Genomic DNA, 27,116 nt, shown 5'->3' with positions numbered 1-27,116 from the left:
CTCCACTATTGACTTATTACTTATACATCTCTTATAAAGTTTGTAGTAATTTCCTGCTAATTTAAAATATACATTGTTATATTTTTAACGAATATACCTTTAATTAATCAGGTTCTACCCTCAAATGATTGTTTCACCTATCATGTAAGCTCGTTAAAACTGGCCTTAATATACCCTAAGGCCAGTAGTGTCACTGTTCTTTCTGATTAAAACTTTTGTCTTGTGGAAATAAAGAGGAAGCATCAGGATGCATATACTTGTCCCACCCACATGACTGTGTTCCCCTCTCCGGTCTGTATCACCATAGGCACTTCTTAGTTGATTTTTCAGACCCTTTGCTGTGAGAGGCCAATGGGGTTCATGAAGAAAGAGTCCTTCAGGGCATGCAGACTCCTCCAGTTTCTTCAGTGCAGTGTTGTTTCACATGGCATTGCCAGCCTGCAATCATCCTTCTTCAAGTATCTGCTCTTCTAGCATCTTACCAATTTTGTTTTGTGTTGTTTTAAGAACGTGTTTTTTTCTGTATATAGCAGTACTATTGTATTATTTGGAACATTAGTCTTCTCTTAGATGTCACTTTCTAAGAAAGACAACTTCACATCTGACTCTGACAAACTGTAAATTCTTAAGTATGTATTTACCTGCTTGAATTGTCACGTAATAGTAAATGTTACACTGAAAATATTTTATGATGAAAGACCTTTGGAATAAAATACCCTTGGAATATTGTAAACAAAGTTTTAACATATTAAACAGGGAAATTTTTAAACAGAAGTACTTAGTAAGTTTCTCACAACTTGACATAACCTTAAATACATACCTTACTTAGAATGATTGCTTCTATCATAGAACAGTCCTATGCTGAGATCTATACCATTATTGAAATAGCTGAAAATCAATGTGTTATTGGGAGATATATAGCCAGGTGTATATTCACATTGTCAGTATGCTTTATAATAAATGCTCAAGGACTTAAAATTATTATAGCTAAGTGATTTGCCCTTGACATTCAGGGATTACTGTTATGTATTTTGATTCTTGCATTTTATATAATAGTAAGCTCATTTGGTTCAGAGCCCTAAATGTTTCCAAATGACTACAATTTTTTCAATGCCAGCAGTTTGGAAAATAATTGCTTTGAATCTCATTTTTTTTATTACCCATCATCTACACTATGCCACCCAGACAAGAGAACAAACAGTGAAGTAAAAACACATTGTTGATTTTTTTGTTACATTACAAAGTCTTCCCATTAACGTATATTGATAGGGAGTTTTTTTAAGTGCAAGGACTAAGATCACTGAAAGTACAAAATAACATGCCTTAAATTTTGTTGTTTCTGGTAGATAGGCTCTGCTATATAAATGCTGATTTGAAGGATAGTCACAAAAAGTCACAAAATCAGATATGTAAATTTTACATGGATTAGAATATATGAGCTCAAATTTAACTTAATCCTAATTTTAGAAAAGCTACAGAACTTAACAGATAGTCAAGTTAAAAGCTTATTATAATTTGTGATAAGACAAAAGATCATATATTCATACCATTCCACACTTCACAATATATAGGGCATGGAATTTCTAACACTCTTGATGTCTTTGGCTTAATCCCATAAAGTTAACATTAAAAACTTCAATATTTTTTGAGAAAGATTAACAATTTAAACAAATATTACATATGGTTTAGGATTTACTAAATGAAAATTGAAATTCCATTCTGAAATTTAGTGATTATTGATTTCTTCAATCCACATAAAATTAATTTCAGGACACCAAGGCACAGTTCGGTCAGATGAGCACAAATTTCCTTATTTTCTCTGTTCAATGTTAGACAAGAAATATTCAAATATAAACCATACTATCCTCTGTCTGATGATAGTGTGTCAGATACAATGGTGTTCATCAACCCAATCTATTCAGCCCCACTGTTTTCCTAGTCTTCTTTCATCTAAGGAAAGCAATGTAGCATGGTTCCAACAATTAGATGGAAACAAGTCACTGAGTTGAGCTTTGGGGAATGTTTTGAAGAATGGTGAGGCTCCATAGGCAGGCAGTTATGCTTTTGCCCTTAGGCACTTTATGTTTTTTCCACCCTTCTTCTTTATGCTTGGAATAATGGCAGGTTGTTAGAAGATTATCAACCATACTATGAATGGGAGAATGGAATCCACATGCTAAAAATGGCGAAGCAGGAAGATAGAATGTACCTGGGCCTTCAATGGCATTGGTCAGAAGCTGCATGTTTAAGAAAAACTTATAACAGCAACAAAACAACTAAGAGAGAAGAGGAGGATGAGAGAGAATGAGAGAGAGAGAGAGAGAGAGAGAGACTCAGAATGAAGAATGTTCTTTTATGTTTTTCTCCCTTGTTTGTACTCTTTCTTTGAAAAAGAAAACCATCATAGGATAAAGTGCTAAAAAAGTTCTCACTATTTACTTAGTTAACTTATTCAATATGCTTTCCAGAAGAAAAAAAAAATCATTACATGAAGTGGTTGACAGAATTGTAAAAATATCTCCCCAAGATTTTTTGTTTCCTAGCTGTTCAGTAAAGCACTGATACAGGTACTGCTGAGAAGAGTCTTTCACATGGAATTAAGGTTACTAATCAATTCCTTTATATTAGGAAGGTTATCCTGGATTACCTGAGTGGACCTAATGTAATCATATGAGCCCTTAAAAGCTAAAGAGGAAGACAGAATCATCAGTCAAAGAGATGAAGCTTGAGTGACTTGAGGCATGAAAGGGACTTGACCCACTCTTGTTAGTTTGAAGATAGAGGAATGTGGCCAGGAGTCAAGGAAGGCTAGCAGCCTCTAGAAGCTGAGAAAGATCCCTGATGTCTAGCCAACCGGCAATACCAGCAAGAAAACAGGGGCCTTAGCCCTACAACCACAAGGAAGTGAATCCTACCAATCACTCATACAAGCCAGGATGTGGATTCTGCCTTAAAGCATCAAGAAAAGAACACAGCCATGTAGACACCTTGATTTTAGCCTTCTGAGACCCAAGGAAGCTAGACTTCAGACTGTGAAGGCACTGTGAGATAATGCCTGTGTTAAGTCTCTGAATTTGTGGCAATTTGTTATGGCAGCATTATGAAACTAATAATCATAGTAATACAAGAGAACCTGTTTAGGACATTTGCAAAAAATGTCCTGACATATTAACCTTTCAAAAATTACTTTCATCAAATTATAAGGCACAGATCAGAGATCAAAACCCTGAAAAATTACTACTCAGAACTCAGTGTTTTAGTGGAGGCAGGGAAGTAAGGATCATGAGATGCAATCAGGGTAGATAGTGTGTGGCTCTGTGGATGGTCCTTTGTGATTGAGTTTCCAATTGGAAGTTTGAAAAATAAATGCCAAAAAACTACACTACTTCAGAGTTTTCACTAGTGTCAGTTTCTAAAAAATCTTACATGAATTACTATAATTTCAACAAAACATTGATTTTACTAACATTTTATATTGTTGTAACTCTAAGATTTGAACAATAATGTTTACTGTGAAATATAGGAAATTTATAATTATGTGTTTTTAAATTTTTTGCATGGAAAAAGTAGGTTGATTGAGACTATGCAATCCCATCTATTCACTCTTTTTGTGATTATACTGAAGTGCCATTCTCTTCAAAACAGAAGAAAATATAGAGAGCTCAGCTGAAATGAAAGGATTATATTAGTATGAATTACTCATTCATATTAGTGATATATTCAACCAATCCAAAATATTAATTGAATAACCATTATATCCAATGCTTTTTATACATAAATTTACCTATATTGCCACAACACAATGCATATTTTGAATGCATTTAAATTATTTTACACACATATACAAAATAAGACTGCTGATGATTAAATTTCACCTCGAAGTATCTTATTAGGTGATTAAATAGTAGGTGGCACAGAGTACAGTGAATAGTACCAACTATTATTTCATCACTCACTTATAATAAGAAAACATTGAATAAAGAGTCAGTGTTGTATTTATCTGAGTTTCCCAAGCAAACAACAAAATACCTAATACGTAGGAACATAAAAATGCTGTTGGAGTGAACTGTATGTTAATAGTTACACGATTTAAGCAAGAACATGACCAAGGATAAATGTATAACTGAATAGTTATGTTCTCTCATTTTGATAAAAAAATTTCAAAATAACACTAAAAAATCAAGTTTTATTCTCAATTATTTGCTATCGTTCATTCTCTAAACAAATATTACATGAGTACTTGCCATGTAGCAAGTATCCAAGACATTTAGGGAATGGAAACGAACAAAGAGAGTCTCTGGCTTTAAGAATTTCCTGGACATGTTAGAATGTTTGCCACATGCAATACCTGAAGATGTTTATCAGAGCTTTATTCGGCATGCAACAAAGGGCAGAGGAGGAAGTGCTTAACTCAAGGTAAGTTGTTTATCTGCTGGGGGAAAATCGGTGAAATCAGCTGAGAAAAACTGTCATGTGATATTATGGTTTAGTTATTCTGAAATGGGAAATAAAAGAATATTTTATACAGAAATATTAAATTATTTTATGGTGTGCAAATTAAATTCTTTGCATTGAGGTTTTTTAAAATGACAATGTTAATCATGAACTGAAGAAAAAATATAGGCGAAAAAAGAGAAATGAGTTCTATTTTTCAGGATTGGGCTGAGGGGAATATATTCCAGGCAGTGGCAACGGAAGATGCAACTTGCAGGGCTGTGAAAACTCATGGAACTTTTGAATGATGACAGGGAGTTCAGAGCCAGAGCAGAGAGGTTTTGTAGGCAGACAGGGATGAGTCTGAGAAGCAAGCAGGAGTAAGATCAAAAAAGTTCTCAAATATATTGCCAACAAGTATTTGACTTCAAGCTAGGCTCTGGGAACTCAATGACAGATGTGAATTGCAGAGGAATGACCATATTTCCATTTCAGAACAATCACACTGGCAACAATGTGGAGAGTCAGAAGGGAGGCCAGAATGTGAGCACTCAAATGAAGAAAAAATGAGCATGAGCCCAATGCCAGCAAAAATAGGGTGGAGGAGAGGGCTTCAAGAAAGGTTTAGGACGTAGAGTCTGTAAGACTTTCTGATTGATTTGAAATGAAGGGGAGGAACTGCCAAAGGAAGATTCAAGGACCACCCCAATTTACTGGTTAGCAAAACTTAACTTATCACACATACTTGTGATAACTATAAACTGAGATTTAAAAAAATCTTATTTATACTTGAATTTCAGAGTTAACCTAAACATTTCCTAATAAAACTTGCCTATAATTATGATTCCTTCTATTTTTTTCCTAATACTCAAAAGCAGTGATTTTACATTTCATGTAATCATGGTATAAGTGGCATGAGAAATACTAATTGCAGAATATTTACTTCAATAAGCCTTTTTCTCATGTGTTTGAATATTTCAAAACATAGTTCACGACATTAAAGAAAAAAAAGATATAGTTAATTCTAAAAGGCACCATGAAATGCAAAAGTGCAACCTATACTTAAAAAAACATGAAAACATTGAGTATTTGTCCACATACACTGCCCACTGATTTGCAGCAGCAGTAATTCATGTAAAAGCTATCATGTAATATACATGAGGTTGCTTTTCTACAATCTTGCAGAAAGGATACTTGGAAGTATCCTTTTGTACGAAAACTGGAATCATTTTTCTGATGATAGGGTAAAGTAAGGTGAAGCTTTGCATTTCATGAGTAGTCAGTAAATGTAGGTGGGTGAAATCATTTATTCCTTTCAAACAGATCACAAAATGTGTTATTCTTGATGATTTCCAACAATATTGTAAGTCCTTGAAGTAGCACATGTATTTGCAGAAAAATTTACCCATGATCCCAATAGCGATTATATATATATCTGAAAGAGAGAGAGAGAGGATGCTAGCTAACTGACTAGGTAATCAGACTCCCTAAGCAAAGTCTACCATTACAGGGATTCTAGGAATCTAGGGGTGGGCAGGAATATAGTGATTCTAGTACGTCATAGTGCTTAGTCACTGGGGAAGCAGTCTGGCAAGAACACATTGGCCAATCTTGGGGAAGCTGGAGGCTGTCAACCAGCTATCCTTCCTGCAGAAGTCTTCCTTGAATAGAGATGTAAGCAAGACACCTCCCATCCATCCCTTGCTTCATACAGATTCTCTTCTCTGTGCATGAGGTTTGGAAAACAGCTCCTTCGTCATTTTCTTTTTAAGCTTTGTATATGCATTTTTCTTTTGAACCAGAATCATTTTTTTAATTAATTTTTAAAAATTTTTGGCCGTGTCCAGTCTTTGTTGCTGTGTGCAGGCTTTCTCTAGATGCGGCGAGTGGGGGCTGCTCTTCATTGTGATGAGCGGGCTTCTCATTGCAGTGGCTTCTCTTGTTGTGGAGCACAGACTCTAGGCACACGGGCTTCAGTAGTTGAAGCATAAGGGCTCAGTAGCTGTCGCTCACGGGCTCTAGAATGCAGGCTCAGTAGTTGTGGCACACGGGCTTAGTTGCTCCACGGCATGTGGGATCTTTCCGGACCAGGGCTCAAACCCGTGTACCCTGCATTGGCTGGCGGATTCTTAACCACTGTGCCACCAGGAAAGTCCCTCCTCCGTAGTTCTTGTCTGTGTTTCTGAGGAGAAACTTATGAGAGGTTAGTGGGAAGAGGTACAGACACCATTGCTGCAGGTAGGTTCAGGGTACCATTAATACTCATCCTCTCCCTCCTCAAACACCTATACTAATTTCCTCCTACCCTTAATTATTACCACAGGATTTGGTAGCTTACCTGGCTTTATGACCCAGGATTAGCTATATAATTTTCTGTGTTCAGTGCAAAATGAAATGTAGGACTCCTTGTTCAAAAATTACTAAGAATTTCAAAACAGTGACAGCAGAGCAATAGACCAAGCATGAGGTTCTTTTAAGTATGGGGCCCTTCGTTTGACCTGTGGGACTGCCCAGGTCAAATGCCCATGAATCTGGCCCTGTTGTGGCCCAAACTTAAATTTCTAAAGGGACTGAGACCTTGGTAATCACCCCTCTGTCTGACTGGGGTCGCTGCATCCATCCACTCACAGGTACAACTGGGTAAGTTCCAAATTTCATAATGAGAATGCATAATCATTACTGAACTGAGCATGAGGAATTGGATTAATATCAAGATTTTAGGTGTGGAAATGGTAAATAGGAGCTTAGAATTCACTAAATTATAAAACTGAAGAATGTTTCAATGTTTATGCCAGTTGAATGGTATTCTTTTAACAATGTTACTTTGTTTTCATATGTGATGGGAACCTCCTAATTCCTGAAAAGACCTGTGACTTCTGAAAAAAATAAACAATATCTTGAAGTTTTGTGACTTCACACCTACTTTGTAAACTCATTGAGCTGAAGATTGGTGTTTAAAATTCTTGTGTTCTCGAGTGGACAGCTTGTGAAAAAAATTGAGGAAAAAATAATACTTACTGGAAAATAAGAAATTTATTTGGTAAAGTATAAAAATATTCTATTGGAGAAGTGAATATGGCCTGTGCATTACTTATTAATAATAATAAATATTTACAAAGCACCTTCTAGGCACTAGGAAAAGTTCTAATTGCTTTACATTTTTTTTATTATATGATAAATGCCCCCATTTTATGGATAAGGAAACAGAATAAGTAAATATAGGTAAAAATTTAAGAGTTACAGTCTTAATCAGTTTTTAAAATTAATTACAAATTAATAAAATTCATGTTCTGGTATAAATTAAATTGTGTTTTGAATCATTTACTTTTAAAAATTTTGTTTTAATTTTACTCAAAGAGAAAAAATATACTCCTGAGTTTGATTAGAGAGAAAAGTGGTCACATTTCAGGAACTAGGTAATATATGATCTTTATATACAATGCCAGCACCCAGGAAGAGACTGCCTATCATAAGTTGTTTTTTCTCAAAATAACAGCTTTATGGAAATATAGTTTACTTACCATACATTTTACCACTTTAAAGTGTGCAATGTTTAGCATTAATGGTTAAGTGTTCATTGTTTGGTGTATTCACAGAGTTCTGCAAGCATCACCACTATCTCATTTTGGAATATTTGCATCACCCCAGGAAGAAATCCTTTAGCAATCTCTCCCCTGTCCTTCCTCTTCTTAACTCCTATTAAACTCATAAGTTTTTCAAAATTGAAAAAAGTAACATTGAATCCTAACCTGAGGCCCCATTTTTTGTTTGTTTGTTTGTTTTTAAGCTGTGAGAGACTTATTTGTTTGAAGTTTATGATAATTTTGTTTTTAAGAGATTTACAATGCCAAATTACTGAGTGTTTGATAGTAATGTTAATTTAAATGTGTTACACTAGATATAAAAAATTCAGATTTTTCCTTATGTAGTATGTTTAAGATGGGTTGCTTGTATATTTTAACCCCTTAACATGACTCTGCATTGAATTTCTATGGTAACTGTATTTCTGCAAAAACATAAAAACATTCAGAGGCTGTGTCCTCTCTCTCCTTTTCCTGTTGCCTTTCAGATCAGGAGAACATGTCTCTCCAGAAGTTACTGGAATGCCCTACATACATTTATTATTATTGCTATTTCCATCCCCCAAATTAATATCAAAACTACCATGATAGATTTGTAAAGAAACCATTTAGGACTACTCATGAGAAAGAAAATTATCTTGGATAATGACAGAAAAGAAAAAAATACAGTTAGAAGATAGGAAGTCAAATTCAAACTGTTTGGCCTAATCCTGAATGTATCATTTTCATTATATAGTCAACTTCTGCTGTGCCCACTTGACTTTATGGCTTAATGATATGATTATGCCCAGGTGATGATGAGTAGCTCTGGTCATAGGATCATCCGAAATCCTAGTCATGTTTAAATAGAACATAGTGGTATGTGAGAAGCTCTTACTCAAACTAAGAGTAATTTACTGTCACAGCAACCAAGACTTTGTCTCCCAACTTCAATTAGGCTATGATGTTTTATCATAATATTTCATTCCTCTCAGATTTCCTATCTTTGGTTATAGGACGAGATGGTTTCACTGGTGAATTCTACCAAATATTATAAGAAGTCATACCATTCCCTCTCAAACTTCTCCAAAACATAGATGAGGAAAGAACACTTTGAAACTCATCTTACAAGGCCATCATTACCTGATTTAAAAAGCCAGACAAGGATATACAAAAAAATTAAATTACAGGTCAATATATGTGATGAACATAAATGCAAAATTACCCAATAAAATATTAGTAAATCAAATTCAACAGTACATTAAAAGGATCATACACCATGATCAAGTGGGCTTTGCTTCTGGGATGCAAGGATGGGTCAACACTTGCAAATTAATCAATGTGATTCACCACATTACAAAATAAAGGATGAAATCCTGTGATTATCTTGATAGATGCAGAAAAAGCATTTGACAAATTCAACATTTTTTCCTAATAAGAAACTTAACAAAATGGATATAGAAGAAATTTATCTCAACATAATAAAGGCCCTATATAACAAGCCCACAGCTAACATCATAATCAGTGATGAAAAGCTGAAAGCTATTGCTCTAAGATCAGGAACATGACAAGAATGTCTGTTCTCACTATTATTTAACACAATACTGGCAGTCCTAGTCAGAGCAATTAGTCAAGAAAAAGAAATAAAAAGCATTCAAATCAGAAAATAATAATTTAAATTGTCTCTGCTTGCAGATGATATGATATAATATTTATAATAGACTTCACCAAAAGACTGTTATAACTAATAAACAGTTTCAGTAAAGTTGCAAGATACAAAATCAATATACAAAGGTCAATTGTGTTTCTATACACTAATAATACCTATCAGAAAGAGAAATTAAGAAAACGATCTCATTTACAATTGCATTAAAAAGAATAAAATACTTGGTAATAAGTTTGATCAAGGAGGTGAAGGATTTGTACACTCAAGAATTGTTCCAGATTGAATGTTGAGCATCTTTTCATGTACCTGTTGGCCACTTGGGTGTCTTCTTAGGAAAATGTCTACTTAGTTCTTCTACCCATTTTTTAGTTGGATTATTTTGTATTGAGTTGTATGAGTTCCTTATATATTTTGGACATTAACCCTTTACTCTGTATATGGTTTGCAAAAATTTTCTCCCATTCTGTAGGTAGCCTTTTCATTTTGTTGATTGCTTCTTTAGCTGTGAAGAAGCTTTTTAGTTTGATATAGTCCCACTTGTTGATTTCTGCTTTTGTTGCTTGTGTTTTTGGTGTCAAATCCAAAAAAATCATTGCCAAGATCAATGTTAAGGAGCTTTCCAAAGGAGAAACTAACGCACCTTTGTAAGCAATTATACTCCAATAAAGATGTTAAAAAGAAAAAAACCAAACAAACAAAAAAAGAAACATCCTCACAGATACACCCAGAGTAATGTTTGACCAAATATCTGGCCACCCTGTGGCCCAGTCAAGTTGAGGCATAAAATAAACCATCACACCTTCCATAAAACTCATTTCTTTGAAGAACAATTAGCAGAACAGGAATGTTTTTGAAACCCATATACACTGGCAGAAATATATAATAATAATTTATTCTAGTGACAAGACCAGTGATATTCTCAGGATGGAAGCTATTCAAAATATTTAACTTGTTACCAGGTAGATAGTAAATCTCAAGAAATTATGTAATTTTGGAGCTTGGTTTTGGTCTCTTTTTCTTACAGGTTGGACATTTGGCAGTAGCAGTAGCTAGATTAGCCTTAGTTAGTGAGAATCCATGCTGTTGGCCTCTCTCTCTGCCATCATGACCACTCCATCCTCTAAACAGGGTCTCATGAAGGCCTTCATAGTACTAACTATTTGAAGAGATTAACATGCTATCCTGAAAGCAATGGATTCATGTGCTGCGCTCTGCAATGTTTAGATAGTCCGAGATCCCTTTGGATTACATTAGAGCAGAGGAAAAGGAATTACAGCTCAACAGCAAAATTTGCAAGTGTTTATTACACATTTGAAGTGAGCAAAAACTCTCCCTGATCCTCTTTTCTTACTGAAATAGAAAAGAATGCATATGCCAAAACAGTGTCCATATACCAGAACCTGAGGCTCTATCTGTTCTAACAAAGTTACCACATCCATCATGGCAACTTCAATCAGGGCAACTACTGGGTTGAACTTGCAGTGGTCTACAGTCACCTTCCAGGATCCATCTGATTTTTGCAAGATCATTGCTAGGTAACTTAACTGGGGATATGATAAGGACCACCATCCTTGCATCTGTTAGAAACTCATGGCTGATATAAATCTCCTAAATTCTATATAATACATATATGATACAATTTTTATTTATATATTTTTACTTACTTTCTCATGACAGGAACAGTTTCAGAGGCTTCCATGTGGCTTTCCCTATTTTGGTAGTTATCTACAACCAAGGACCCAATCTGGAAGTTGTACTAACTTCCAAGTATGTTAATACCAATTAAACATTCAGGGTCCAGGGAAAAGACCATCAGGTGGTCTATGTAAGTGATTTATTACCTGTCTCTCATATGCCCCCATACATATAGGAAGGCCACAATAATGTTTCAAAGTATTCGTAGTTCAATATCACAGAAACCCTATAACCTATACCAACAGTGCTAAAAATATGAGTAATCCCCATCTCCCAATTTATAGTCAAGTGAGTAAATGGCCATAATTTTCTTGAGGAAAAATGCAGCAAATCATTGCTTTGTATACATGCTATGGTATTGCAATTGTTCCACTTGGAACCACTGTTTAGTGGGCTCTGATTCTGAACAATGGTCCCCAGTCTGAAACCTATGCAAGGAATCATGACATATTTATTAGGGTGGCTATCCTCAGACACCAAATCACCAAACCTTGATTTCTTCTGCTGGTTCAAGCTGAGTAGCGACTTTGTCAGCCACCAATCTATTTTGCCCTTAGGGAGGTCATATTCTATTAACCATCCTTTTAAGTCCCTGTGTATCTGGTTCCCAGGGCTATTACTCCAACTTTGCTAGTGATCACAACATATGTGGTTAAGTACCACCTGGTTACTGACAGTTAACTGCTGCCACCTAGACTCTACTATTTTAAAGTCCATTCATGGACACTGTTTTCAGCTAGATAAATTCTGTAACAGTATTTTCTATCTCCAGCCCTAAAATGAAAAGTAGAGACACTACTGAATTTTTTTTTTTCTGTACACGGGCCTCTCACTGTTGTGGCCTCTCCCGTTGTGGAGCACAGGCTCCGGACACACAGGCCCAGCAGCCATGGCTCACAGGCCCAGCTGCTCCGCGGCATGTGGGATCCTCCCAGACCGGGGCACGAACCCGTGTCCCCTGCATCGGCAGGCAGACTCTCAACCACTGCGCCACCAGGGAAACCCCTGAGCTTTTTAATGATGCTGCTTCCTGTCTCACCAGGCCATTCATATGGCCTTGATAAATTTTGTGTCCTTGGGCCTTCCCAAGGAACATAACCATCATGCTTATCTTCTGACTGTACATATTACATCCATTCTAGCATGTCTACTTCTCTGAACTTTTTAATTTCTTTATCCATCATCTGACATTGCAGTTCATGCACTTCAATTTTGCTCAGCTTGGCCACTGTGTGTACCATGCCATGTACTGGGAGCCACCTTATTAGTTTGTACGATCTCCTGAGGTTCTTTCCAGGACACTAAATCTTTTATCTCTAAAGAATATTCTCAGGTAAATAAATTCTTCCCTTTCCAATTCTATGTTCCAGTCCCTTTGATAAAGAATCTTCTAACACAGTGCCACTCATACATCCCAGATGGCTACTGATACATGTCAGATAGGTTTGCAGCATCTTTAAATTACACTACTTTGTTTATGAAGCCAAGTGCTTGGCTTCATAATATCATAATATTATGATTGGCATAATATCAAGTTGCTTGATATTGTGACTTAAAACCTATGTATAAGCCAAGTGGCCAGGAGGGAAAGTGAGGGCAGATCTTGAGTGGTATATCTGCTGCCTTTCAGGATTATTGAGATGACTGCTCTTAGCAAAAAGGAATGGAACACTTCTGCAGGCTTAGAAGGTTCAGAAGAGTCAGAGGAATCAAAATCTTCTGGAGCAATCATCCGCATGTCTAGATTCTGTGTGTTAAAGCTTCAGATTTTCCCAATGGGGGCAATGCCCTTGGTATAACAAATCTGCCAAGTTTAACCTCCTTTGAAGTTAGTCGCACAGACTAATAAATCTCAGCCCTCACGTTTGGCTTTCTCTGCACTCCTGCTGCAAAACGAGGGCTTCTTTGCCTCTACCAAGGAATCCCTTTGGCTTTCACATCTCATTTTTAATTCATTCTTATTTTCTTTATCATTCTGTAGAGAAATTATAGCCCATAAGAGTGTGACAGAGAGGGGACTGGAATTATAGAAATTGAGGAAGGTATTAATGGTCTCCTTGCTCCTGGATGAATTCATGTCCATGTTCATAAGAGTGCACTCTCACTTGTGAATCCCATCATATCACTTCCTTTCCCAAATCTCTTCAGGATAAACCATATATATATATATAACAAGACTGTATTATCTATTCCCCACCGAAATAGTAAACTCATTTCCCGTTGCTCCCTTTTGTGGCATTTTAAATTCTCAAAAAATATGTAAATATAGAGAAGATCAATAATTATCAACATATGTCCAATCGTGTTTTGGCTCTGCCCAAAACACGATTACTTTAAGGTTACTTTAGGATTACTTCAGAGTTACTTTAACCCCTGAAAAATATACATGAAAATCCTAAACATAACATTTCATCGGGGAAAAAATAGCATAAGGACTAAAATAATACAAAATAAGACAAAAGCTTTTCCAGCTATCCACCCACAAATTTAACAATAAACCCTTTATATTAAAAAATCTAGTCAGTGTATATATCTGCATGATGTATCATAATTTATTTCCAAAGTTGTTTTATTGAAATCAGAATCCCAACAGGGCTCAGAATATTGATAGCTTGGTTGATTATTCTCATCTTTAAATCTATATGTTGTCCCTCTCTCTTTCTTCCATGAAGTTTATTCTTCCTTGTGGGTGGTCATTTGCCTTGTAGAGTTAACAAAATTTTGCATTTTTCTGTGTGTATTCCTGTTTTATTTTTAACATATTTCTCCGATTTTCATGTTTTTCTTTTTTAACAAATTAGTGATTGGGACCTACAGTTTTGATTCAGATTTGATTGGTAAGAGTTCTTCATAGTTGATGTGCTACACTTCTTATTTTTCACATTAGGGAGCACATAATAACTGTTTGTCTCAAGTTTTATGTTCTTAAAATTAATCACTAGGTTCATTCACTTAAAATCCCCCTCGATGTGTTATGATTCTTAAACACTAATACATTTAGATGTACTGTTTTCTCTATGGTTTTGAGTGCCCACAGCATACTTTACTTATATAGCATTATAATAATTATTTTAAAGAAATAAAGCAATTAACAAGGATTAATGTGCAAGAATGCTTATTATGGAATGTTTGGGGATAGAAGAAATTAGAAACACATTTAATATCAAGTAATAAAGGCACAGATAAATTATGTGGTACTTGCATAAGATGGAATGTTTTGTAGGTATTAACATGCTTTCAAAAAATATTTAATAACATGGAAAATGTCCTTAATGTAATGCTACATCAAAAAGTGCTGAAGACACAGATTGTTCCTTAAAAAAATACAAAAGCTTATCAAATGTAATTTCAAAAGCAAAGAAATAATATGTAATTTTAACTTCCTAGTGTTTCTGAGCATCTGTAAATATACTAAATTTTAATTTAGGATAATGGATAATAAGAACCAATATTACTAAATATCAACAAACTGATTTGTAATTATATATGGCTGAATAAAGTTGTTTCTTTTGCCCTTTTCTCAGTAATTTGGTGCCAACAACAAAAGTAAAAATTAATGAAAAATATTTTAAGTGCATCTTCAGTAAGAAGAAAAAAATACTTTTTTACCTCTCAAAAGAAGATTTTGCTAGCATAAGGAAATATGACCAAACTGAGGAAGAACCATGAGATCATAAGATTAACAATACAGATCTCAATAACACAAAACAAAGTTCTAAAATTAGGTGACTATCCTTGTGTTTCCTGAATTAAAGTTTGGGAAAAGGAGCAGGTTTCTTCAGGAGAATTAATGAGTGCTAAGAAAACACATCGAAACCAAATTGTATGGATAAGGTTTTCTCGTATAGAATTGCTGGCATAGCAACCAAGTGAGGACAACTTGAAATCCCCATAAGAATGACAAATAAATTATGAAGAATCCAGAATATGTGCTATGAAGGTATTTTGAAAAAGTTATAAATCTATGAACAGATATGAAAAAGTCTCTAAATCTTACCATCAAATAGAAAGCAAAATCCAAAACAATTCAGAATATTAGTCCAATGTTTATATTTCCATCAATTTGAATAGTTTACATTTAACAAATTTCATGAATTAAACATATAGACAAAACATTCATATTATTTTTATTTTAAATTTTGTTTTGTTGAACACTGGTTAGTTTGAGAATTTCGTTGTATTTATCACATTTTTTACATTTGCTTTCCTGAATTTCTTCTTCCTGGCATTTATTCAATATAATATTTACCTTTCTTTTTTAATGAAATCTCTTGCCCCTATATTGATTATTTTGCATTGCAGAAGTTATTTCTCTATTTTGAGATTTGTTTAAACTTTTTGAAGCTTTTGGTGTTTAACCAAATCATTATGTCTGCTTTTATTGTGTAGCTCAGAGTTTGTTATCTCCTGTATTATTTCAGTAATTTTATGCTCTATATATTTAAGTCCTTATTCCATCTGAATTTTATTTTGATTTGTATTTTAAAATCTATATAAGGAGACCAACCATCTGCTAACTAAAATGTACATACGTATTTTGCATTATCATATCATGATATCTGTGCCCTACAGAAATCTCTGAATAAAGCATACTACTGTAGTTGAGGGGATGGGCGGGGGGACAGCGTGTCCTTAAAGAGAATAACTTACCATCAGGAGAAGAGTAGGTCCTTCAAGAGAAAACAGAAACCTAACAGAAAATGTTAACTTGCTGGACAAGAGAAAACACATTTCAAGTTTCTCCTTAACCACTATTCTACAGAATGCCAAGCACTTGAGAGTATTCACTTTTGACAGTAAGGGATAGAGTGTATTAAATAATTTTGATACTCACTGGCTGATCCCATGAAGATGGGCTGCTGCTTCGGTTGCTTTGGAAAACCATAAATATCTATTTAAAACTCAGTTTGTGAACATCTGTGGTTAAGTTAACCAAATATTTTATCAACGTTTCTTCATGCATTCTCAGTCCCATGAGGTGAAAACGTCTTCATTTATCCCCCCTCAGTCCACCATTCACCAGAGGAAATTTCTCCTTCGTTTGCAGCATTATGTTTTTATCAGATCAAATATTGGGCAATTATCAGCTTCAGCTTGACTTGTGTCTTCAGAAATGTTGAAAGTAATCTGAAACTAGTAACTGATAAATAACTATGTCACTTTCTGGATTAAAAAAAAATCTTGTAATTTGTAAAAGTGACTGTTTCATGAAGTTACAATTTTCTGTAGATTGGATTTTATTTTCCACCTTCTTTCACTTAACTATTTTCTCATCACACCTAGTTTCTATTATTTTCTTCTGAATTCTGAGAAAAATTGAGTATGTATATATGCCAAGTATGTATTTCATTGCATTGATTTTCTAAGGAATATAACTTGCTGCTTACTGCTATCACAATGATTTTAAATTTGATAATTCTGTTTTTAATCAGGAATAATAATTTCTTTATAATCTCTAGAATAATAAAGAGGCAATGATAGCTTTGAATCAGGTCAAAAATGGAGTGGTGGCTAGACTCTGGGTTTCTGGGGTTCTAGGTATGTCCCAACCACATCTGGGGCTTCCCATGTCTAGAGGTGCCTCAAGCAAGGAGGGCTTACCTCACACTTGGAAGGCCCCTATTTACTTTGTCACGTTCCCCAGGGTGGGAGTCAGCTTGCTGAACGCCTTCCTGTTTGCACCAGAGAAAACATAAGAACCCAAGTTTTTGCCTATCCCCATCTCTGCGTCAGGTCCAAGCACTTTTCCTAGAGATATGGTAACCATTCTTTATTCCATAACCCTCATTTGAAGCCACTTCTGACCTGCAATGAAGATGAATAAAGAAAACCTGGACCATTGTTCTGCATCATGGACCACAGCTCAGATTTGGACTATTCTTGCACATGGACCAGTAAAATGTATAGGACCTTAAGCTCATGTTCTTTATTTGCATCAAATGATGACCAGTAGACTGATTTTCCATCATTTTTCTTGTAGCAGGAGATGAATTAAATAAATAACTTAGGTAAAATAAGAAAAGGAGAGAAAAAAAGGTAAAGTTAAGAGGAAGATCATGTATCACTCTCCCTTTTCTTGTTGCCCTAGATTCCATCCTTCCAAGCAAGGAATCATTACATTTATATATATATATATATATATATACACACACACACACACATACACACACATATATATATATATGTACACACACACATATATATATAACATATACATGCACATATATATACACACGTCATTTATGTTTTGTGCAAATAAACATTCTGCACACTATATAAAAGACAAAAATTGATCAGTTACAATTAAAGTTCCCACTACTCAGCACTGTGCAAAGAGAAAATTGGAAAAATCAGTTCAAGATTAGTTCTCACTTTGATGCAATGGTCTCAGCAGAGGTGGATCTAGAGGAAGTGTAAGGTGGCACGTCTTCTATGATGAATGGCTTATTAGAGGAGAGTATGCATTGGTAATAAAAAACATGGGATTTCAGTTCACAATACTGATATAATTTGTGAGGTGAAAATAGCTAAGAATTTTTCAAAAATAATGACAGACACCAAACCATAGATCAAGGACGCAGAGGAGTCCAAGTGGGATAAATAATAAAAAAACTTTCACCTGGCATGTTGTGTTCAAACTACAGAAAATCAAAGAAAAAGTCTTGAAACACACACACAGAAAAACAACACCTTACCTATGAAGAAAGAAGTATAAGATTTATAGCAGACTTCTTGTCATCAACAATGCAAGCAAAAAGAGAGTGGAGAGAAATATTTAAAATGTTGAAATAAAGGAATCACCAAGCTAGAATTCTGTATTAAGGAAAATTGTTCCTCAAAAATGAAGGAGAAATAAAGACTTTCTCAAATGAACAAAAATGAGGAATTTTCACCAGTAGATCTGCCTTTCAATTAAAGAAGTTTAATTTTTTTAAAGTTTAGAGAAAGAAAATGATGCAGGTTAGAAACTGAGATCTACATAAAGAAATGAAGGGCATTAGAGAGGGAACACATAAAGGTAAAATAAACCCTTTTCTTTTTCTTTTTCTTACTTGATTTAATATATAAGTGTTCAAACTAACAACAGCAACAATATATTGGATGAGTATAGCTTATTGATAAGTGAAATGAGTGACATCAATGTTAGAAGGGATGAATATGAAATATTTTAAGGTACCTACACACTCATAAAGTAATATAGACCTATTTAGAAGTGGACTTGTAAATACATGTTGTAAATACATGTTTTAAATACATGTTGCCATCCTTAGGACAACCACTAAAATCATTTTTTAAAAAGAAGTATAAGTGATTTGCTAAGAAATGAGAGAAAACAGAATCATATAAAATGCCTAATTAAACCAGATAAGGCAGAAAAGGGGTAGAATATTAAAAAATAAGAAATAAGAAGTGCAATGAATATAGAACAGTACAGAAAGGGGAGAAATTAATGCAACTATACACATAATCACTTTAAATGTGAATGGATTAAATGCAACAATAAAAATTAAAAACAGAAAATGACAGAGGGGATAAAAAAAACAACTGACTATATGTTGTCTGCAAGAAACCCACTTTAAAAAGAAAGACATAGATTATAAGTAAAGTGATGAAGAAAACTATACCACAGTAACACTAATGAAGGGAAAGCTGGAGTAGCTATGTTAATGTCAGGCAAAGCAGACTTCAAACAAGGAAAATTATCAGGGATAGAGAGAGGCATTACATAACGATAAGGGGGTCAATTTTCTAAGAAGACTTAATCCTTAATGTGTATGTGCATAACAGCAAAGTACCAAAATAAGTGAGGCAAAAACAGATAGAATGGCAAGATGAAATAAACAGCTCTATTATTATAGTTGGAGACCTCAACAGACCTCTATCAGTAATTGACAGATTCTGCTTACAGAAAATCAGTAAGCATAGAGTTGAACTGAACCACCATCATTATCAACTGTATCTAATTGACATTTATAAAATACTTATCCAACAGCAGAAGATTACAGTCATCCCTTGGTATCTGAGGGGGACTGGTCCCAGGAGCCCCTGCATATACCAAAATCTGCTGATGCTCAAGTCCCTCATATAAAATGAAGTAGTAAAATGAATGGAAATTTCAATCCAAGTTGATTGAATCCACAGATGCGAAACCCAAGAATTTGAAGGGCTGACTATATATTTCTTAAAAACAATCCAGGTATAAGTGGACCTGCCCAGTTCAAACCCATGTTATTTAAGAGTCAACTGCACATTCCTCTCAAGCTCACATGGAACATTCACCAAGATACATCACATTCAGGGACATGAAACACACCTCAAACACATTTTAAAAGAATTGAAATCATCCAAAGTATGCTCTCAGAACACAATGGAAATAAACTAGAAATCAATAACAGAAAGTGGCTAGAGAATCCCAAAGTATTTGGAGATTAAACAAACAACACACTTGTAAATAACACATGGGTCAAAAAAGAAATGCTAAGAGATATTAAAAATAACTTGAACTTAGTGAAAATTGAAATAAAACCTATCAAAATTTATGAGATGCAGTGAAAGCAATGCTTAGAGGGAAATTATAGCATTGAATGCATATTTTTTAGAAAAATAAAGATCTAAAACCAAAAATGTAAGCTTTCACCTTAGGATACTAGAGAAAGAAGAGCAGTATAAACCAAAAGAAAGAAGAAGTAACAAACTTAAAGCAGATATTAATGAATCTTAAAATAAGAAATAGAGAAATATCAATAGAGAATGAGAAAATTAATGAAACAAAAAGGTGGTTCTTTGAAAACATTAATATAATCAATAAAGTTCTAGCCAGGCTAAGAATAAATATAAAGACATAAGTTACCAACACCAGAAATGAAAGAGGGACCATCATTTAAAAATATAGTAGACTATTATGAAAAACTGTATGATCCCAAATTTGACAATTTGAATGAAATGGACTAATGCTTGAAAGACACACCATACCAAAACTGACACAAGGAGAAACAGATCATCTTAATAGGCCCATATCTATTACAGAAATTCAAACAATAATTATCCTTCCAGAAGAGAAAGCACCAGGCCCAGATTTTTTTACTGGTGAACTCTACCAATCATTTAAGAAAGAAATGATCCCAAATCTCTTTAGTATCCTCCAGAAAAGAGAAACAGAGGGCACACTTCCTCACTCATTCTTTGAGACCAGAATTACCCCCATAACAAAACCAGAAAAAGACAAGAAAACTACAGTCCGATATATCTCATGGGTAGCTGCAAAAATCCTAACCAAAATTATAGCTCACTGCATCCAAAGATGTATAGAAAGAATGTACGCCATAACCAACTAGGATTATCCCAGGTATTCAAAGCTGTCTAAACATTCAATAATCAGTGTAAATCCATTGCATCAAAAGGCTAAAGAAGAAAATTTTGCAGCAGTATTACCTCAGACATGTTACCTTGCATTCTCGTGTCTCATTTTTCACATTTGTAAAGTATGGTTTATAATAAGACACACCTCAAACAAGGCAGGCCGTGAGGAGTAACTGCTGATTCCTTTTTCTCATTCATTTTAGGAGGAGACCACCAAGCACTAGTCTGAGTCTAGCAGGGGAATCAGACATGGCTGTCATAGAGTTCAGGAAATGATGGTACAGAGATACAAATACAGGCCTGGAATACAGTAGGTAATTGCTAAGTGTTTGTTGAAGGAGTGACAAAATGAACACAATACTATGGGGACTCAGATGAGGGGCAGCTAACTCTTTCTGGTAGTTTCATGAAAGACTTCTTGGCAAAAGTGATTTTTGAGCAGGTCTTGAAGGATGCATAGGAAGCTATCCAAAGGAGGAGATGTATATACCAAATTTCATAGTCAAAGAGCAAGGGGAGTCCCAAGTGACAGCAAGCGAGGCAGTGAGGCCAGGAAGAGCTGTAATGCCCCTCCCTCCCTCCTTCCTTCCTTCCTTCCTTTAGGTTTATGGCTGGTATAGATTTAGGGCTTTACGGTTGTTGAGATTATCTGGTCTGGGAAACTTGCATTGTATCTGTTTTTGTAACATAATTTTCTTCCCATTGTGTAACATAGCAAGACTTCAGGTACTCAATCTAAACGTTTTGTCTTTGGGCTGAGCTGACATTCTGTTTTAGAAATACCACTCTAATATTTAGGTGTTATATAGTTATGAGCACTGTTTACTACTGTCTGCTCTCATTTGCCAGGTCTGAGTTCTACCAGTTGTTACATATTTAGAAAATCACAAGATAAAAATACTAATTTTGATGCAAAATTTTGGCCAAGTGTAGACAACAGTATCCATTTGATATGACTTAAAAATCTTCTGCTTTTACTTTTATTTTCTTTTGCCTTTATTTTGACTGTGTAAATATTTCCAAAATTTTGATATTTTTACAAAGAAAAAATACATGTATAGCTCCATCCATTTTGTAAGTAGACTTTTAATTTTGTGTTTATTTCCAAGACTTCTTCTTTGAGTACCACCAATTTGTCATTGAACTATCCAAACTATGTGAATTAAAAATTTTTTTGATTATATATTTATTAGTAAACTTTATTTTTTAGAACAGTTTTAGATTTACAGAAAAATTGTGACGCTGGTACAGAAAGTTCCCAAATAGTTCATATTCAGTAGCCTCTATCAAAGCATCATAATTAATATGGTACACTTGTCACAATTAATGAACCCAAATTGTTAATTATTAAATAATTATTAACAAGTTCCAAACTTTATTCAGATTTGCTTAATTTTTACTTAATGTCTTTTCTCTCTTCCAGGAACTCACTGAGGATACCACATTACATTTAGTTGTAATGTCACCTTAGGCTCCTCTTAGCTGTGACAGATTATCATACTTTTATTGACTTTTGATGACCCTGAAAGTTTATTTTTTAAAAATTTTATTGAAGTGTAGTTGATTTACAATGTCATGTTAGTTTCAGTATCTGAACAGTGATTCAGTTTATATATATACAGAAACTGAAGTTTATATATATATATATATATATATATTTCAGATTCTTTGGCCATATAGGTTATTACAAAATATTGAGTATAGTTCCCTGTGCTATACACTAGGTCTTTGTTGGTTATCTATTTTATATATAAAATATATAACTATGTATATGTTAATCCCAACCTCCTAATTTATTCCTCTTCCTCACCTTTCCCCTTTGGTAACCATAAATTTGTTTTCTATGTCTATGGGTCTATTTCTCATTTGTAAATAAGCTCAATTGTATCTTTGTTTTTCAGATTCCACATATAAACAATATCATATGATAACTGTCTTTCTCTGTCTGGCTTACTTCACTAAGTATGATGATATTTAATCCATCCATGTTGCTGCAAATGGTGTTATTTCATTCTTTTTATGGCTGAGTAATATTCCATTGTACATATACCATATCTTCTTTATCCATTCATCTGTCAGTGGACATTAGATTGCTCCCATGTCTTGATTACTGTAAATAGCTCTACAATGAACATCGGGGTGCTTGTTTCTTTTTGAATTATAGTTTACTCTGGATATATGCCCAGGAGTGGGATTGCAGGCTCATATGGTAACTCCAGTTTTAGTTTTTTAAGAAACCTCCATACTGTTCTCCATAGTGGCTGTACCAATTTACATTCCAAACAAGAGTGTAGAATGGTTCCTTTTTCTCCATACCCTCTCCAGCATTTATTGTTTGTAGATTTTTTGATGATGGCCATCCTGACTGGTGTGAGGTGATACCTCATTGTAGTTTTGATTTGCATTTCTCTGATAATTAGCAATGTTGAACATTTTTTCATGCACCTTTTGGCCATCTGTATGTCTTCTTTGGAGAAATTTTTATTTAGGTCTTCTGCCCATTTTTTGATTGGTTTTTTTTTTCTTTTTTGATATTGAGCTATGTGAGCTGTTTGTATATTTTGGAGACCTTGACAGATTTGAAAACTGTTCAGGTATTTTGTAGAATATTCCTAAATTGAGAGTTGACTGATGTTTTCTCATTAGACTGGAGTTTGGGATTTTGGGGAAGGAAAACTATAGAAGTAAAGTGACACTTTCATGTCATATCAAGGGTACATATTATGAACATGACTTAGCACTGTTGATGTTGACCTTGACCACCTGGCTGAGGTAGTGTTTGTCCAGTTTTTCCACTATAAAGGTTTTACTATTGAAAAACTTTTATTTTAACTGCCTCCTTTCCTTGCTCATCTGTAAACTGCCACTCCAATTACATTCTTACTTTTCAAAAATAACACATATAAAACATGGAGAATACAAATGTATCAAGAAAACTGAAATTACTAAAAACCTCCCCACAAACAATACATCAAAGTAGTCTCAATTTTTTTTTCTGAACATAAACAGCTAAGATTAAGTTATCAGTTTTCTAGGGTGATTACTATCATAATAGTAGTCATGGGAAATTTCCCATATCTAATGGAATGTTTGGTTTAAAAATAATTAATCCATGTTGTGAAATCTAAGAAACTTGCTCCAAATGGAAAAAAAAGCTCATCTTTTTGCCCCCTTCAACACATCTGCATTTTAGCAATAGTAATAGCTACCATGAATTTCAATGAATCTTACATACCAGGTATCATGTTAAGTACAATGCACATATTATCTTCTATAATACTCAGAGCCATCCTTTAATTATTTCTCTCATTTCACAAAGGAAACACCTGAGTTTTGTAGAGATAGAATACATTGTCTCATATCATAGTAAGTATGCAGCAGAAAACTGAGTCAAACAGAGCAAAAAACTCATTTCTTTACCACTCTTTTATATGACATCTTGCATTTTGGTCCTCTGTTCACCACTAGTACATTTAGAAACTACAACTGAACTGTATTGCTGATTATTTTAGTCATATAGAGTAGGTCAACATGATAGTGCCCTGAAATGTAGCAACTGTAGGTACAATTATTGTATGTGAACTTTACAGTTCAGAGATTATAGATATACTTTTATACATTGAATACTTAAAAACTTCTGTCAGGGTCACTGGCTAGCTCTAAAGGGGAAACCCAAATTAAAGGAAGTGTTTGATTATTTTCTGTCTCTATGCTAGAATGAAGTTCTATGAGGGCAGGGAGTTTATTTTATTAAGAGATCTATTCCTAAGTCCTAGAAAAGTTCCTGGCATGAAGATACAACGTTAAACATTGCCAAATATTTGTGGGGAAGTATAAACTTAATATAGAGTTATTTTTCAATGTAATGCTACCAGATTTTGCTCCTATTTGTATAGATGAACAAAACCACAGCAACAAAATGCTGCCTTCATAGAGCTCAAATTTCAGGAACTCATAATCATTCCTTCTCATTTCGCTGAGGATCCTTTCAATTTATTCATTTCTAGTGATATTTTAATGGAATTGGTTGATCGCAATAAAGTATAGTCTTAATTATGTTGAGCTCTTAAGAATACAATGGCCACTTCATTTCATAGTTGTGAATATCTTCACAACAAAAAAGAGTATTTAACATATTTTAATCCTGGTTGGAATAAATTAAATGAAATGTGCAATACAAAATCATTTACAAAGCTCTTTTAGGAACTAAAATTTTGTTTCCATTTTGGTTTTATTCAGCTAAGAAAGTTAATTTTCTGTTCTGAAGTGCTGTGTGAAACAGGTTATAAATGAACTGAATTTCATAAGCCAAATGAACCTGCAATTCTTGTCCAAGTTTAAATAAAAATGTGGTATATAATACACATGCAATTAAAATAGTGAAATCGTGCAGGGCATATATTATTGGCTCTATATCTAAATACATATATCATACAAAATTGCAATCCAGAGGTACAGTGTACTTATAGATGGAATTATGTCTCCCCTAAATCCACACATTGATGTCCTAACATCCAATGTGCCTGCATTTGGAACTAGGGACTTTACGGAGGTAATTAAGGTTAAATGAGATCATAAGGATGGGGCCCTAATCCAATAAGACTGGTGTTCTTATTAGAAGAAGAGAAACCAAATAAAAGGTCATATGAAGACACAGAAGGCAGGAAGCCAAGGAGAGAGGTCTCAGGGAGAAGCCAAACTTGCCATCACCTTGACCTCTAGCCTCCAGAACTGTGAGAAAATACATTTCTGTTGTTTAAGTCATCCACTCTGTGGCATTTTGTTATGACATCCCTAGTTGCCTAATACCACTGCCTAAACCCTAAAGACACAAGGAAAAAATCCCCTAAGGAAAACTTGATAGTGCATGTAGAAAGCTTTTTTCATATATTTAATAGTTTTAGGGTTTATGTGTGCATGTGTGTGTGTGCGTGTGCTTGAAAATACAGCTCATGCAATATATACATTTCTATGTATATACACACACATATACCCCAAGCAACTTAAAATCGGCAATATGTGTGCTTTTTTTGTATGCTTTTTTTATTTTGTATATTTAAGAATGAATAGATATTACTTTATAGGTGTTATACAAATGAGCCAAAGATGTTCCCTGTTTACTGTGGCCCCCATGTTTTTACTTCATCACAGCAGTCTAGACTGTTAGCTCAAAAGCCTACTGGTGCTAAACTCAAATTCTTACACATCCAATTGCTTTAAATATAGCCCCAATAGGCCTATTTTTAGTCATTTAGAAGCCAGTCTTCTCTGCAAACCCCAAGAAACTGCACCCAACATCTACTAGCCATAAATAAGGTAAACCATGGCCCTTTAAAGATCCCAAGTCTCTGCTGGCTTTGAAAGCTCTCTGACCCAGGCATCACCTAGACACTTAAGCTTCCTCTCCAGCTCTCTTCCCCAGTCATTTATTTGTCCTCTCCCCTTTATGGATGGTGGACCTAGGCTGCTGTGTCTAAGAGGTCTCCTGCTGTGAGGGATCTCCCCTCACATGCATCCTGTCCAAGTGCTGCCCACAATGCAACTCCTTGTGTGCTACTGCCACCCCCTAGCTTATGTCTTGTCCTTGATTAGCCACCCAAATCCTTTAATTCAGTGCAGTGGGTATGAGTATCTTCAATATGGATAAGCTTGTAGTCAAATTTAGAAATACATATGAATCAAATAGAAAGCAAACATTTATTAGAAGTGGCAAAGCTCTTATAAAGTACAACTATCTCAAAAGGGTGTTGGGAGGAGTAATTAATGTAAAATAGAATAAAGCTCGAAACACAGCAAGTACCTAATGATATTAAGCAAATATTAATAATCTTGTCAATCTAGGCTCAAAAATGTGGATTTAATTTATTCATCTGTTTTTGCTCTGCTAACTTTTTATTATCATTTTATAACTTATTCAGCAAACATATTTGAGTACTTTCATTGTGCCAGGTCACTACATGGTAGGAATTTTCCATAATTGTTCCTCTTAATTTAAATAGAGTATTTCACATGGAACTTTTTTATTATATAAAGAGAATTTCCTGTCCAGATTAGTCAATTTTAATCATAAATCATTTAAGAGATTGTTCGATAATCACTGAAAAAAGCTGACTAAATACATGTAGATTAAATGAGTTTAAAGTCATTAAAGTTATAATGTAAGAGAAGATGATTCTAGGACAACTTATAAAAGCCTATGCTTTCCTTCCATATTATTTCCTTTTGTGATCATGTTTACTATTTCCTTTGGGTTTGAGGTTTCTAGGGTACTGAATACACTGGTTTCTTTGATTCTTCAATTTTTATCAAAACTTATCTATTATGTCTATTTGTCTATAATGTATTAAAAAACATCAAACCCAAAATGTATAAGAATTTTCATATGTTAAATTCCTTTGGAA

The 27,116-nt window shown here is 34.4% G+C and overlaps 1 protein-coding gene across 1 annotated transcript in view; it reads right to left on the bottom strand.

Moving 5' to 3' along the window:
* Positions 1–5,824: 5,824 nt before the first annotated feature.
* Positions 5,825–27,116, bottom strand: part of LOC125960887 (uncharacterized) — a 147,809-nt gene continuing 126,517 nt past the window's right edge. The window contains exon 7 of the mRNA XM_049696252.1: positions 5,825–6,616. Within this exon, the coding sequence (XP_049552209.1) occupies positions 6,488–6,616 (129 nt within the window). The 3' untranslated portion in view covers positions 5,825–6,487. The remainder of the gene's footprint in view (positions 6,617–27,116) is intronic.

Source organism: Orcinus orca, chromosome 13, assembly GCF_937001465.1.
Source record: "Orcinus orca chromosome 13, mOrcOrc1.1, whole genome shotgun sequence".
NCBI classification, from domain to species: Eukaryota; Metazoa; Chordata; class Mammalia; order Artiodactyla; family Delphinidae; genus Orcinus; species Orcinus orca.
This window is presented reverse-complemented; position numbering and strand designations above follow the sequence as displayed.